Below are 17460 nucleotides of genomic sequence, written 5' to 3' on the forward strand. Positions count from 1 at the left end.
CTCTGGTATGACTAACTGCATGGTAGGTTCTTTTGTCTGCAAGAGAGAGAAAAAAACAACAACATCCTGCTGTTGTCTCAGCATCTCATACACTAAATAAATAGTTAATCTACCACTATGTTTCCTGGAGCACTGGGCTCTTGATACAGTATGATGTTGTTGCTGAAGAGCTTGTCCGTGTACTATACCGGTATAATAGTTAAAAAGGAGAAGATTGGCACAAGGGGTGTTTTATATGTGAACTATCTATCTATCTACTCTAGCTATATACACTCTCCGGCCACTTTAATAGGAACATTTGTACACCTGCTCATTCATGCAATTATCCAGTGTCAGCAGTGTAATGCAAGAAATTTTACAAATACAGGTCAACAGCATCACAAACTGGTTTGAATATTTCAGAAACTGCTGATCACCTGGGAGTTTCATGTACAACAATCTTTGAGTTTACCCAGAATGGTACAAGAAAAAAAAAAAATCAGTGAATGGCAGATCTCATCTCATCTCATTATCTGTAGCCGCTTTATCCTGTTCTACAGGGTCGCAGGCAAGCTGGAGCCTATCCCAGCTGACTACGGGCGAGAGGCGAGGTACACCCTGGACAAGTCGCCAGGTCATCACAGGGCTGACACATAGACACAGACAACCATTCACACTCAGGGTCAATTTAGAGTCACCAGTTAACCTAACCTGCATGTCTTTGGACTGTGGGGGAAACCGGAGCACCCAGAGGAAACCCACGGGGACACGGGGAGAACATGCAAACTCCACACAGAAAGGCCCCTGTTAGCCACTGGGCTCAAACTCAGAACCTTCTTGCTGTGAGGCGACAGCGCTAACCACTACACCACCGTGCCGCCCTTGAATGGCAGATCTGCAGGTGGAAATATTTTGTTGATGAGAATGTCACGTGACTAGTTTGAGCTCACAGGAGGGCTATGGTTACTCAAATCACTACTCTTTACCACCACAGTGACCACTCAAATAACCACTCTTTACAATCTCAGGCTGACTGAAACTGGACCGCTAAAGATTGGACAAAGATCAAACGATGTTCAATTGTCCAGTTTCTTTGAACCCATAGCCACTGTAGCCTCAAGTTCCTGTTCTCGGCTCACAGGAATGGAACCCAATGTAATATCCTGCTGTTGTAGCCCATATACCTCAAGGTTCAGGGTCTTGTGCCTTCTGAGATGCTTTTTAACTCACCACGGTTGTAAAGAGTGGTTATTTGAGGGGTATAGGTGTTCCTATTAGAGTGGCCAGTGAGTGTATAGTTACTGAATAAAAATGCCTTTTGAGATGTTAACCCTCATCCTACCATGCTATTTTACACCTTAATCTTACCATGTGGGGTCCGTTTGGACCCCAATACTTTTCTTTAAAATTAAAGCTTATAAAGACAAAATCACCAGATAAGTTTTGTTCAGAACATCTTGTATTAATAACAGCAATACACTAAAGGGCTCAAGGCATAAAGAACACACTTAACCTTCATCCTACCAGCCAATTTTACATACACAAACTACCAGGCGGGGTCCGTATGGACCCCAGGAGGGAATACCTTGAAATCAATGCAGTAAGAACCAATTCAATGCAGCAAACAGACATAACTTTATTGAAGAACAAAATCCACTATGACTGAATATCAATGATGTATTATAAATGCAATAACATTGCAATAATATTGCAATAACTAGCATACATGTAGCAAATTATAGCGCCACAAAAAAAATTGGCATTATATACATGATTTTTGCAGCTCATGCAGCTGTAAAACATTCTGGATTACAACTTAGGTCTTTTCTTACAGAATTTAAAACAAAAAAGTAATTGTAAAATAATTTAGGGCTTTTGTTTTGCAGCCTGTGCTTATTGCAGCAGTGGGGTCCACACGGACCCCAAGAAGGAATGCCTTGGTAGTTTCATTATGGAACATAAAAGAAATAAAAGAAGTTAACTTTCAGTGTGCTATTCAATTATAAAATGAAAGACAGACAAACTTTACTCTGGGGTCCGGTTGGACCCCAGTAACAAATTAATTATACCTTCACAATGCAAAAAGCTGATCTTCCGGTGCTTTAGTGTTTTAATTAAGACATAAATTCCGACAAATTCATAAAACGGTGAGGCAGTATGTCACATATTTTTAAAATGGCAAACAAACATATAGGTGCGGGGTCCAGATGGACCCCACTTGGTAGGATGAAGGTTAAAGGTCTTAATTGAAGAAAGCTTCTTTTATATTCCAGTTACAATCTGTTCCTATGCAATCCTTTTTTGTGTGTGAAAAAAACAACGCAGAAAGATGTCTTTGTTTCTGAATTATGGGTCAGAATATACAGGAGGGTATTGAGGCAAAGCGTCTGCTGCAGCAGGAAAACAAAGCACTAATGGAGTCTCATGGCCGAGGATATAACTCCCCTGCAGAATTTCAACAAAAGCTCAAAGTGTGACATGAATTCAAAACAGCGTATTCATTTTCTTCTAGTGGGCTATAGTTTAATTGAAAATGCCCATAGGAGACAATCAGTGCTCCTACAGAATGTGGCAGAAATTTATATACAGTGTTGTCCATGCAGAGGACGAGAGCTCACTGGAGTTGACATGCTGAGCGTGTAAGGACGAGAAGCCGTTTTAAATTCTCCAGTCTGATAAAAATAATGTACTTAATTTGGAAGTGCTTGTTGATGCTGTGTATTTCACTTTTCATTAGCGGCACTGTCCAATTAAAGGACTTAAGTCAGCTAGTTAATAATAAACCTGCTGCACGAAAATGAAAGCAGAAAGCAAAGGAAATTATAAAACACATTTGCTCCGAGGTAACAAAGCAGCATGCGCTGGGTCTGTTCCTAACGCTAATCAAGCTAACTCTGGCTGACAGTGAGATATCTACAGCCACAGAGAGATCTCTAAGGGCAAGACTTCGCGCAATACAATACCTTTTTGAAATGCCAGAAGTATTGTATCTATGGTTACTGTTTTGATCAAGATGATTTTTTTTGCATTATACCATTTGCCCTTTCTCTGTCAGACTTCACTGTGGGAATAGCCATGTGGTACAAAGCGGAAAGCCTTAACCTCCCTGAACTTTGGCCCTGTGCCGCTAGCGTTCAGAGGCTTTGACATTTATCCTAACTGTCACCTACTTTTCTTATGTTTCTTGTTTTTGCTCTTTTTTAAAATCCACTGTTCCCAGAGCAACGGAGAACATTTCACTTTTCATTCAAACCGTTCCAACTGAGATTAGCATACCGCTTTAATGACTGAGCAAACCGGGTGCTAATCCTTTCATCCCCATTTACTAAAGATAGACTTTTTTTTCACTTCAGTTCATGCTCACAGACATTCGATACATGCTGCTGTCATATGAATAAATGACCTTGAGATGTCCTTTCTTGCCCCGCGGCAGGTGAGCTTATGAGCAGCTAGCGGTAAGAGCTCGCCTGCTGCTGCCTCTGCCACCTTTGCTGTCTTTTCCTGGGGTGTAGAATGTAGATCAGAGAAAATGTGCAGTTTGTGCACAGTCTCAGGAGAGGCTGCCACTCAAATACAAACGTCTCAAATACCAAAACGACTCAAATAGCAAAACACATGGAAGGGGGGAGCGATGAAGGGAGCGGGGTGGAGAGAAACAGAGAGGACAGCGAGGGGGTGAAAGAGTCAAAGAAAACCAGAGGAAAGGAGAGGGACGGAGGCTGAGAAAGAAGAGAGAAGATGGACGGAGATAGTGCAGGGGGGGGAAAGGAGAGCAGCAGGCAGAAATAAAAGGAAATCTTCCTTCCACATATGACGATGAGTGCTGAATGATAATCAGCCTTAGGGACGGTGCTGTGTAGAATACGGATTTGTGAGACAACAGTAAGTGAGACCATCCAAGAACCATGGCTTTGCATGTCAACTGTGTATATTTTGTATATGTGTGTGTGTGTATGTGTGTGAGAGAGAGAGAGAGAGAGAGAGAGAGAGAGAGTATCCAGCTGATTATCGCCTGCCTGTGCATGGCACTTTGAATTTGCGCCAGAGGAATTAGACTTGTGAAGCCTGCTTAAGAGCACACATTCTCTTTCTCCCCCTCTTGCCATTTCGTTCTCTTTCGCCTCAGCTATCTTCAGGGAGAATGCAGATGAATAGATGAGAGAAATCACTGTGGAAGCTGATTAAAATTTGAATTAAAACGTTTTGTTGGTATTCATGTATATTTAGCTTTCATGCAAAAATGAAGTCTGATTTTTTTTTTAAATGAAGCATAAAATCCCAACAATGAGCCAAGCAGATTTTGTTTGAATACACTTGGCTTCTTAACCTTTGCTTACCTAAGATAATTTGCCATGTGAAAGATGTCAAGACTCCCAAAATTACCCCACTTAATTCTATGCCAGCTGAGCTTCACGAGATAATAAAAAGCTATAATATCTGTCAACTGAGTCTTATCCCATTAAAGACCTCTTAATGTGGCCTTACAAAAAGGCAGTGTGACACGAAAACATAAACCGGAGCACGAAAACATCTACGCAAAGAATTGCTACGTAAAAAGTTCCAACGTGTTCATCATCTCGATGCAGCGTTACTTGTCAGTGTTGGGACTTGAACTTCATCAGTGCTATTTCTCATCAGCGTGTAGAGACATATGGGGGAAATTTAGAGTTTATTTCATCTTAAAGAAAACATGTGACTCAAGTTGGCAAGGCTAATGATATCGGGTACGTTTACACACACTAATATTCCACTATTTTTCCAACAACATTCGGAATTTGATGTGGGTCATGTAAACAGCATGTTCCGTTTGGACATTCAGAATTTGGCCTTTTTCCAAATTTAGCGTTTTCTGATTAAGACATGTGGGACATGCCAATATTATTTGGGTTTTAGGAGCATTCTTTGGACATGTATACAGCGCATTCAGGAATATGCGCCTCAATTGGGGGTTTTACAGGAGTTTGGGACGCACGGCCTCTTGCTTGTTTACAGTCAGCTCTGTGGTGGGGGTGTTTTACGTTAATCAGAGTTTGCATGGCCGCATGTAAACAGGAATATTAGTGGAATATTAATTTTCATTCACCATATAAACAGCTCACGGTGGTGTAGTGGTTGGCACTGTCACCTCACAGCAAGAAGGTCCTGGGTTCGAGCCCAGCGGCCGATGAGGGCCTTTCTATGTGGAGTTTGCATGTTCTCCCCGTGTCTGCGTGGGTTTCCTCCGGGTGCTCCGGTTTCCCCCACAGTCCAAAGACATGCAGGTTAGGTTAACTGGTGACTCTAAATTGACCGTAGGTGTGAGTGTGAATGGTTGTTTGTCTTTATGTGTCAGCCCTGCGGTGACCTGGCGACTTGTCCAGGGTGTACCCTGCCTCTTGCCCGTAGTCAGCTGGGATAGGCTCCAGCTTGCCTGCGACCCTGCACAGGATAAGCGGTTACGGATAACGGATGGATGGATATAAACAGCTTATAGGAATATTGCATTTTTTTTGGAATAAGGGCAAAAACTGGAATATTTTGTGTATGTAAACATAGTGATTGTTGTTACAAAGACATAAATGTAACAAACTTTGGACACGGAGCAGAATTTTGTCGGTGGCAATAGGAGCTATTGTTCTGAATATAACTGGACTTTAAGGTTAAAGTCTCAATTGTTAATAATAATCAAATAAACTGAATATTAATGAACGATAACAAAAGTAACTAGATAGAGACTATGATTAAAGTCACAGTAATTTGCACTAGCTGTTACAAACCGGGATGTCTGGTCACCATACCCTATAGAGCCGGAATGGTAAGAGATAGAGATTGGTGTTTAGTGAGGAGAAGTTGCGCCCTGCTGCCATGAACAAAATAAAAAAAAATGATTGAAAAAAAATCATGAAAATTGACAGAGTTATAAAAGATTGAAAAAAAAAAAGCAGCCTGTTTTTCATGGATCATTCTGGATCAGTGATCCAGATCAGCACCAAAAGTCATAGGAGCGTAATTCAGCCCAGAGGTATTCATGTTAAACTTGATGATGATTGGTTGAAAACTCAGGGAGAAATAGCATCCTAAAAAATGTTAGGAGAAGAAGAAGAAAGATCCTGTCCTGATTGAGAGTAACAATTTTAATAAGAGCACATAAAGCATGCTTTTACTCCTTTCTCAGTGCTGTTAGACGTGTCATTGTGTTACTTTCTTCTCGAATACAGCTCGCTTGGAAATGATTTTTGGCTGAATGTTAAAAAGGTTAAATTTAAAAAAGAATAATAAATCAGAAGAATGTCATCTATGTATCTGATGTAGCTCTGTTACACTAGAGCCTTGCATTTAACTGACACTGATCTCCCATGACTAAATAAATGACATTTGGGTTTTTTTTGTTTTTTTTAATGCCCCTATAGTGCAGAACAAAAATGATAAGAATAGAGCTTTCGGGTGTGCATATAAAATATTTAACGATTAATTTATGGCATATTTTCATTGCACGCTTGCATCCTCAGCGTGTTCTCACTGGCCACGTGTCTGCTCCATGAGCAGATGTTTAATTGGTGTGATCATACGTCAGTCATGACATCTGTCTATCTGTGTATAGAGTGGTGAGTGTTAAGCTGACTGCAAATATAGTGTGCGAATTCTCAAAAGCATATATATATATATATATATATATATATATATATATGCAAAATGTGTAATCCAAACATTAATTACTGATTAATTGCACTGTATTAATGTGATAATGAAATGAGTAGAATAATAAAGTCGGCACAGTTAATGTGAATAACATATCGTCACATTTATATTGATGTTATTTAATTTGGCATTAAAAATGGAATGGAAATACTGGTAGTTGTGCTTTTAGCACTGAAAAGTGCTTAGTGGATGGACTATAGGTGAAGATGCAGGAGACTTGTACATGAAGGCTCTACAGCGCCACCACCTGAGGCCAATGGGGAAGGGCAGCACGAAATAGGCATTTAAACTCATTGTGCTCTGGATGGACGCAGTATGGAGTATAGATGGCTCCCTCTGGGAAACAATATCAGCCTCTTTCTCTGTATCCTTTGCTCTCTTTAACCACACCCTATTCGCTATATGTTGCAGTAGTTATGGCTTTTTTTTTACAATATAATAAATGTGCATATGCAGTATAGCGTAACAGTCAGTGAGCTCCTGCACAAATCCCACCATGCAGTGCAGTAGATTAGTGAAAAAGCCATATAGCCTCCATAAAGCACACTGCAGTCTTTTTTTTCCCCATCGTCCACTCATCTTTCTCTCCCTTGCTTTCTCTCCCTTTCCTTCACTCTGAAACAAGCCAACTGTCCACTTGTGCCGCTCCGGTGTCATGTGTAGTCATGCTCTGAAGAAAGGGGTGCAAAGTCTCCCACCCTGCCATCACACTTCCTGGAGCTATTCTCTCACCCATGCTGCTTGGCCCTGAAAGCTCAGCGGTCAGTCTCTCTCGTTCTCTTTCTCTCTCCGTTGCCCACCTGCGCCTCGATCCTCTGCCTTTTAATATTCAGTCTAGCCACGGACTTATTAGCATTGATAAGCAACCTTGGAGCTGGACAATAAAGGAGAAAGCCCCGGAGTAGACTGGTGTGGCTTGCGTACGGAAGAAGGGAGGTGGAGAGAAGATAGGCGCGAGGGAGGAGAGCGGTGGCGGAGAGAAAAGGGGGAGAAGGTGAACGGTGCACAGTGGTCATGGGAGCATGGGGCTGCGGAGGAGGTGCGCTAATCAATTCAGCATCTAAAACATCTAGGAATGCTTTCTCTACTCATCTGTACACCCCCGAATCCTTCAACACTCGTTTACACACACACAAGAAGAAAGACAGCATAAGGTACAGCAGAATTCACTGCTGGAAATCGCTCCCTTTTCAATTAGCATTTTGATTGCACGTTAAAGCCCACACACAAACAGTCAAATATTTGCCTGGGAAAGGGGGGGAGAAATGCGGCCCACATTTTGGAAACAAATAACCAAACTAAGTCTCAAAGCAGTGGAGGAGGACATCATTTGAAAAATGTTCAGATTGTTGTCTAATGTTTGACAGTCGTGTCATTTTGTTCAACAATTAATGTGTGTAATATTAGCCATCATCTACCCTGCAATTATACTGTCCTGCTAATATCCTCACAGATGTTGATAACATAGGCCTAGTGTTTTCTGATTTTCTGTAGTTTTATAGTTCTCTCTTTCTGTGTGTGTGTGTGTGTGTGTGTGTGTGTGTGTGTGTGTGTGTGTGTGTGTGTCTTCCTCCCTCCCTCCCTCTCTTCCTCATGGGGAGAGTTGGTTCCTGGCAGGCACAGTCTCTTACTAGCCTGGTGACAGCCGGGCGAGGCAGCCTCTGAGCCCTTAGTCAACAATGGATACACACACACACACAAATGCACATCCATGCATGCACGCTGCAGTCGACTCTACTACCCCCAGAATGATATTTACTGAAAATGTACACACAGCTGGAGATTTTCAGACATGTTTATACGAAGGAAAACATATAGGCTTACATACAGAAACAGTGTCCAACATTTTCTCTCTCTCTCACACACACACACACACACACACACACACACACACACACACACACACACACACACGCTCGCTGTCACATGCTGGGTCACTCCCACTCATACTCATTTACAAACTCATGCAAGAGAATGCACGCTGCCATGCAGTTATGCAATCTGCATCCACATTCATCATCACAACAAACATATTTTTTTGTAAACAAGCCCAAAAGGTTCAACTACAGCCTTATGAATAGACAAATTGGGTAAAACTAGCCACCCCCCACAGACACACACACACACACACACACACACACACACACACACTGTGTAAATCTGCAGAGCTCCGGCATTGGTTAGAGAGAGGAGAGTGAGTGCAGCTCTAAAGGTGTTCATTAAGATTCTGCACGCCTCCTTAGTCGTAAACCAGGTTTTAAAACCAGACGTCAAACAAGCTGCAGCCGCCCTGTCCTGCCTCTCCTTCTCCTCATCCCTCCTTTATTCCTCTTTCCTTTCTCCTCCTTCCATCCATATTTCTAGAGGCCAAGTGCTTCTTCTCCTCACAGCCACTGAGAAAAGTGAGCATCCGGCTGGATCAATGTGGAGGAAAAAAGAGATGCTCACAGAGAAAGAGAAAGTGGGAGCCTGGGTAATGCGGGTACTGCAGCAGAAGGTACCGAAAGACAGCAAGGGCAAAAACACACACACACACACACACACACACACATGAAGCGAGGGACAAAAATCACTGCAGCATCCTTACCATTTTAAACCCATTCCACTCCATTTGTGAGCCGGCGAGCAGGGTTCTCTCCTGCAGAGGTGTAAATGTCCCCTCTCTCTGAGCTCGCTCTCTTTCTCTCTCTCTCTCTCGTTCTCTCTCTCTCTCTCTCTCTCTCTCTCTCTCTGTCTGAATGCGGCTCAGCGGTAGTGAGGCAGCGTGCGGCGAGCAAGAGCAAGAGTGGGCATTCCTCCTCTGAGCACAGTTGCTTGTGAATGCACGGGCTTTGGCGCGAGCCAAACGCTGCAGCCCCACTCCCATCTCCCTCATCATTGGGCGCAGTCACAGTTGCCCCACCCACCCCTGTACCATCACTGGCTGCTTCAGTTGCCCATCATCTCCACTCCCTTGGAAAATTAACACCTTTCTCTCTGGCAGCATAGCACACAGGAGCACTGATGCCTTGGCAAAGAGCAGCCTTTTTTTTTTTTTTTTCCGTACCAGCAAAACCAATCAATCGCTGCTGAGCTCCGTGCTTGAGTGTGCACTTACAGGCACTACAGCAATAGGATAGGATGCCTGCGCAGCACTGGCTAGGCTATATACATTAACCACTAATGCATAGACACTAAAAGCATGCACTGATTTCAGCTGGATGCCTCACCCCTTCTAGACACGCTCACACACCTATAATTTTCATAATCACTAATATTTCATTTACGTAATGTCAACTAATGTTGATTTCTTGAATGCACACCCTTTATGAGGTTTTGAAACAAAAGTAAAAAGCCTATAGGTAGGGATGCTATACTGTAGAGAGGGTTTCAGGATGCCTTCTGAACAGATAACTGACACAATAACGGTGCATTTTATGTAAAATATTTTTTGATTTCTGATAGCTCATATCCTTCGATAAGATCCACTTGAAAATGCAAACGTGGATTCATTTAAGTTCATTACAGAAGCCAGAAATAGCCGGTATGTATTATGGTGTGTGTGTGTGTGTGTACTGTATAAAGTGGAAAAGTGAATTGCTTCTGTGCAACAATTTAAACAGGAATACTAAACAAACAAACAAACAAACAAACAAACACCCATTGTTGTTAGAGAAGCAAAGAATTTTAGGGAATGTCTCACTTGGTTTTTGTATGAGTCTGAAACACACACACACACACACACACACACACACACACCTCGATTGCCTACCAAAGCTGTAATCATATCATACCTAGGGAGAGTTCAGTGCTGAAATAGTGAATATGCACCATATTCTGTCCTCATCCCTCATTTCATGATACAGAAATCTACTTTTCATTTCTTTTACCAAGAAATAAACAGAGCGGGTTTATTGAACGCGTTTCTTTTTTAATTATAGTGAATTAATCCGGATGATCACTGAATAGAGAATGAAAGGATCGGTGCGTAAATAAGAGCTGAAATCTATTCCATGACTCACCATGACCATTCTGGTGTGCGGGCTGTGACTCCTGAGTGAAGGGGCTGCCAGGAGGAGCTGGGTTCTGTTCCCAAGGGCAGTCGGCGGCTGATGGAGCGCTCAGACAATAACTAACTGAGACGCTGGCGTGCTTCTGTGCGGCAGAGATTTCTCTGTCCTCTCCTGAACGCGAGACGGAAACGAAACGGGAAATAAAACGAAGAAACAAAACAAAAACAAAGCAAACCCCACCCCAGAATAACACCCAGCGTCCTGCTTCAGCCCGAAGCGCGAGTGCGAGCCTCCCACTTCCTCCACACCATTTAAGGAGCGCCCTGCCACGCGCGTGTGAAATCTGATTGGCTGCGCGCAGACTCAGAAGAGATGGCGCGCTCGTGCCCAGGGAACAGTGAACGGAACGGAAGGGACCGGCGCAGCGCGCGCGTCCGCAGGGAAACCATCCGACACACACACACACACACACACACTCCTCACACACACACACACACACTCCTCACACACACACTCTGCAACTTGAACACGATTGAGCGAGGTTCCCTGCTCCCGGTATTCATTACTACACCGGGGATGAAATCATGGCTTCAGGTGGCTTTGCAGTGAGCCGATACTGTCAGTCAGACCCATACTGGAATTAAAGCCGCCTTTATTGATGATTCCAGCATAAAACTGCTGTACAGATGGCAGAGTCTGATATTTTGTGTGTGTGTATATATATATAGGATCAGTGCTATACATCCGCACACATCATACTCACAATGCCTTATGACATGCCTATTTATCCTTTTTTTTAAAGTGAAGTTTTATATATTTTGTATTTATATTTAACTCCTTCTTGGTACTGCACACTCAATCTCATTGCACGTTGTACATAAGCAGCCAGGAGCCAGAGCCTGTCAAATCTGATTGGCTGCCACGGAAAGGGGTGGGATATATATATATCTATATATATATCTCCTCTTTTGTATACTTAGTACTTTTGCACCACTCCTTCACTGCCTTGTCTTTTTCTGTTTATATATTTTGCTGCTGTAGCAATGTAAATTTCCCCTTGTGGGATAATAAAAGGCGATCTTATCTTATCTTATCTTATCTTATCTTATCTTATCTTATCTTATCCACAGATAAACTCTGTGTGTGTGTATATATATATAAAGGATTCTTTCGTCTTCTCTACTTACTCTATTCTGTATTCTTCGTCTTACCTACTTACACGTGCAATTCCACCTTTTTAATACACTTATGTTAACTGTATATATCTACAAACCTGTTAATTTATGCAAATTTGTTAATTTTTTATCTCTAAATTTGTAGTTTATTTCTTATATATATATATATGTGTGTGTGTGTGTGTGTGTGTGTGTGTGTGTGTGTATACTTAGTACTTTTGCACTACTCCTTCACTGCCTTGTCTTTTTCTCTTTATATAATTTGCTGCTGTAACAATGTAAATTTCCCCTTGTGGGATAATAAAAGGCTATCTTATCTTATCTTATCTTATCTTATCTTATCTTATCTTATCTTATCTTATCCACAGATAAACTCTGTGTGTGTGTGTGTGTGTGTGTGTGTGTGTGTGTGTGTATATATATATAAAGGATTCTTTCGTCTTCTCTACTTACTCTATTCTGTATTCTTCATCTTACCTACTTACACGTGCAATTCCACCTTTGTAATACACTTGTGTTACCTGTATATATCTACAAACCTGTTAATTTATGCAAATTTGTTAATTTTTTTTATCTCTAAATTTGTAGTTTATTTCTTATATATATATATTTGTATACTTAGTACTTTTGCACTACTCCTTCACTGCCTTGTCTTTTTCTCTTTATATAATTTGCTGCTGTAACGATGTAAATTTCCCCTTGTGGGATAATAAAAGGCTATCTTATCTTATCTTATCTTATCTTATCTTATCTTATCTTATCTTATCTTATCTTATCTTATCTTATCCACAGATAAACTCTGTGTGTGTGTGTGTATATAAAGGATTCTTTCGTCTTCTCTACTTACTCTATTCTGTATTCTTCGTCTTACCTACTTACATGTGCAATTCCACCTTTGTAATACACCTATGTTCATTTTATATATCTACAAACCTGTTAATTTATGCAAATTTGTTAATTTTTTATCTCTAAATTTGTAGTTTATTTCTTGTATACTTAGTACTTTTGCACTACTCCTTCACTGCCTTGTCTTTTTCTCTTTATATAATTTGCTGCTGTAACAATGTAAATTTCCCCTTGTGGTATAATAAAAGGCTATCTTATCTTATCTTATCTTATCTTATCTTATCTTATCTTATCTTATACACAGATAATCTCTCCCTCTCCCCCTCTCTGTGTATGTGTGTGTGTGTGTGTGTGTGTGTGTGCGCGCGCGCGCACGCTGAGCCACGTGTTGTCATGTTGTAAACAGAAGAAAATATTCCGGGTTCTCTCGTGCCAGGGCTCCCACTGCTGACAAAACCTATTGCCTTCTCCATCACTTCTGGTTTCCCATGAGCCACTGCGAAATACCTTCTTCCATAGAAAGAAAGCCAATCATGACTATTCCCATTATTAACGCCATCATTCCTAATACAAATCAATTGATCCCAATTACAAACACGTTTCTGACCCAGGACAAGCACTTCACACTTTACTTTACATGTGCACCAAGCTGTTAGGGACACACTAGCACACAAAAACAATAAGTCCCAGTCACAGATTGCGTGTTATTTTGACACACCATTCAGTGTGTGATTTGGGACGTAACCTGAATTTCGTGGGAGAAAGTTGCGAGTGGGAGAAAACCCCACCCCACCCCAGCCGAGGTGTCGTTTAATGTGGAAGGAAGGGGATTTATCACGCCACTGTGCTCATACAATAGGAGCAAATCACGAGGCAGGAAAACGAATTACAGTTCTGCTCTTATCGTCTCTGAACCTGCTCCGTACCTACAGAAACACAAAAGCCCCCACGTCCCCCGGTGTTCAGCCGCCTGGATAAGAATGACTGTTGGCATCAGGACCCAGAGAGCAGATGAAATATGAAACACATGTCCCAGTGGTGAGACATGAGGGCCTCCGAGCCATGCGCCTGCAGGTATGACTTCAGCAAAGTCACATTTGTCTGTAGTCTCAGGTTATTACAAGCCTCGTGACATTGTACTTGTCTTTTTTAAATATATGTAAATAAATGTGTCCACGAATTAATATATCGAGGCTATGAGTTAACCAATATGATCATGGAGTGTTTATTTTTAGTAGCTACATCATATATTTGTGGAAGAATAAGCTACAAAGCCCTAAAGTCCTGAAAGGTGGTTTTGTTTGTTTATTTGTTTGTTTTGGGGTGGAGTTTTTTTGCTTTTGTTTTAACCTTCTGGACATAATTATTATCTTGTAGCGACACGTAATTATCTCATGCATTCAAGATAATACTTATTATAATAGTTATTTATCTTGTGTGCACAAGATAAAGAAAGAACTTGTGCACACATGTTATTTATTATCTTGTTCTCGCAAGATAACTTTTTAAAAAATCACTTTTTAGGACTTTACGGACTCTGTAGAATAGTGACAACAGGCTTACACGCCATCTTTAACTGACACAGCATTTAGACCTACAGCCTCAAGAACCTAACCATGGAGGTGATTGATAGTACAGTATTTCATTTAATGTAACCTTGAAGGGACAAAAACACAAAAGTAACTGCAGACACTGGTGTTTCTGTAGCTGTATTACTTCCAGCTCGATTACTTCAGGTTGTGCTTCCACTGCTGAAGTTCATAGGACATGATTAAAAAAAAAAAGTGATGACAGTCCCGCAAAATAATAAATGAATGACATAAATGAGTCACATTAATCCTGGTGTTTTAACAACATATTAAAGGGGAATTTCACGTGTTGAAAAAAGAATAACAAAAAGGTCAGTATAAAATTATATCTACATAATATATCTGTTAAGAAGTGAATTCACTTTGGTTCTGAGTGGTTCAAAGCAGAGAAAATCTACTGCAGAGGAAAAAAATATTATTACACAAAATGGTCTTGAATATGTTTCTGGTGTCTTAGAGACTGCTATTTGATAGTTGTGCAAAAATATCCTTTTTTTTGTAATAAACGCTGATCCTCTGGTTAGACGTGCAACCTGTTACTGTAGTCTTTAGTCAATGCCCTTGAATAGTTAATTTCAGCAATACTTCGGCTTACTCTTTTATTCAGATTACATTGGTTTACACTCCTTACTCTGAAAAATGTCAGACAATGAGGACATCAAGGTGGCTGATTATTTCCAAAATGTCCCTTAGTTATATCAGTTTGAACCAGAATATAGAAACAGATATGGACTGATAAAGAATGAGCTAGAACAGAGAGAGAGAGAGAGAGAGAGAGAGAGTGAACTGACTGGCGCTGACGCAGATTAGAACAACCCAGAGTGAATAAAAATGTAGTGGTATCGTTGCAAGAACCATCTTCCCGTGCTTACTGAAATTGAATGTCTGTGTTGGCACGACTGGCAATTGGCACTGCCATTTATTCAAGGACTTGATGCGTCTGGAGATGTGACGGTGACAGAGCTGTGCATCACTGACAAACGAAGACTTTCCACATCAACCTTGCAGTCTTGAAAATGTTTCTCTGTCTGCAATGAATCGGAAGAGAGGGCCAAGACACCGAAAGGACCTCATGTCCAGGTGTCACTGAAGAAGTGTGCTGTACTAATGGTAAATCATTTTGGTTTCAAATTTCAGCGTGTTCACGGTTCATTTGTAACACCAGCACCATAGCCACGATTTTGAGCGTTCACCAAGCATAGCTTATTGCTAAATGTATGATATGCTATTTTTCTTTTAATAAGTGGAAATCTGTTTTAAGTTTCACAAATCTTGAATGATCATACCATTTCATGATTTCTGCAGTTTGAGGAATATTTAAGAAACTGGTGCGACACTGAGTAATATGTCAGAATGTTTATAAAGTAATATTTTTTTCATATAGTACTTACTATTTGTTTTTTGTCTCTTGTCTGCACAGTATATTTTACTGTTCTCAGTATATTTCATTTGTGGTGCTGATTAGCATAATATATTTTTTTCATCCAAACTTTGTTATAGATTTCTATTTTATGATTTCTACAATATGGAGTCAGTACAAAAACATTTTCAAGTTCCAAACGTTCGTTTTTCAGCACAAAATTAAATGTTACAGGGAAAAGATATTTGTATCTGAGCAGCATATTATATAAGAGATGACTTTTCAGATGAAAAAAGAAAACCTAATGAAGGCTGCTGGGTTTCACTGCAAAATGAAGATGTGAGTGTGACAGTCAAAGTGTCCAGAAGAACTGTGGCTGGTTCTGTAAGATGCTCAGTAAAACCTACAGCTCATTTCCTTATAAAACTGCACTCACTATATATAAAATTTTAATGTTGAAACATTTCATTAAATTATTTTTTAAGCCATTTTTGGTTTACCACATTTCTTTACATGTGAATATATATTTATTTATCTATTTAATCCACATTCACTGGATATGAGCAATTACGCGCTCTGATTGGCTACTCTAATGCCAGGATATCAGCTCATATACCGTGAGTAGAGAAAAACAAAATGGCTGCTCTATTATCAAGTATTTAAAAGAAACAGAAATAGCGAAAAGAATATAGTCCCCCCCCCAATATCTCTGGTTCCACACTCCAGCCCAGTCAGTTGCAGTAATGCACCTTTAAGTTGGTTTGCCAACCGCCAAAAACCCCTAAAGAAGAACAAAATGGCGGCGCGTGTTACTGAACCAACCGAGGATGAAATAAAAACTCTTCTTGAAAACAAAACCCCAAAACATACATAAAAAAGCAACAAAATATGGAATAAAAGTATTTGATGGTAAGAACGTATCTTTTTTAAATTTTTTCAAGAATTATTATTGTTGCATTGTTCACAAATTGCTCCTGTCATTTTGCCTTCTTTTTTTTACATTCTAAGCAGAAATTATTTCGTCAGACGTTTTGTATCAAGTTTTTATTTATCGAATTTTCAAAAAATAAAAATGTTCTGTTTCTCAAAATCCAGTGAATGTGGATAGAATAATAGAGTTATTCCACTCAATCACGTCGTACATGGCTTATAACCGACTCGGCTATCAGCTTATGTTCGATTCAATTTCATGGAATAACTGTTTAATATACTGTACATTCAGTTAAAGTAATTACTAGTCAATTAATTCATCTAATAATTTAACAGCTAAGCCAGGTGTAATATAAGCAAGCTGATTTTTATTATCCAAGTCTAAATCACTGGGGGGAAATTGTATTGTATTTTTACTATGATCTTTTTTTTTTTTCATTTTAAAAGGCTAGTTTGGCTAAGTGTGGAAACTATCGTCAAACTCCCTCGCAACAAGACATTAATCCTAATCTTTCCTTGCCAGCGAAAGAGAAAAAAACAGAGAAAGAGAACAAAACAACCTGCTTATTGTTTTAATGACACACCGGTTTGATTCGGTTATATGAGGGCCTCTCTCATTGCAGCTCATACAAACTTGAGTTAGTCCATTAACCTCTGTGTGAGTTCACAAATCTGCAGTGTGCCAGCCACTGATAGGAGCCATCATAGCGCCTCTCCACTGCCTCCAAACTCTGCAGCGCTGTTAACCCAAAAAGCAGAACAAGTCGAAGTGCACTCCACTCTTATACAAGCTGAGTAGCAAGCTAATGACAGCTAGCTTACAGTGTGTGTTTGGGATACAGGTTTCCCTGCCCATGCTTTGTGGATTGAGGAAAACCAGTTGTGCTGCATTATAAAAGTATCTGTTCACG

General features: G+C 40.4%; 1 protein-coding gene across 4 annotated transcripts in view; it reads right to left on the reverse strand.

The window, feature by feature from the left end:
* Positions 1 to 17460, reverse strand: part of elavl4 (ELAV like neuron-specific RNA binding protein 4) — a 90631-nt gene that overhangs the window by 57511 nt on the left and 15660 nt on the right. For 2 of the 4 annotated variants that reach the window (XM_060930860.1, XM_060930859.1), the window contains exon 1: positions 10659 to 10714. The exons of the other annotated variants lie outside the window; for them this stretch is intronic. In XM_060930860.1, coding sequence (XP_060786843.1) covers positions 10659 to 10667 — 9 coding nt within the window. In that variant the 5' untranslated portion in view covers positions 10668 to 10714. Of the gene's footprint in view, positions 1 to 10658; positions 10715 to 17460 lie in introns of those variants that run through there. 4 annotated transcript variants of the gene reach the window in all.

This window comes from Neoarius graeffei, chromosome 10, assembly GCF_027579695.1.
Source record: "Neoarius graeffei isolate fNeoGra1 chromosome 10, fNeoGra1.pri, whole genome shotgun sequence".
Classification (NCBI taxonomy): Eukaryota; Metazoa; Chordata; class Actinopteri; order Siluriformes; family Ariidae; genus Neoarius; species Neoarius graeffei.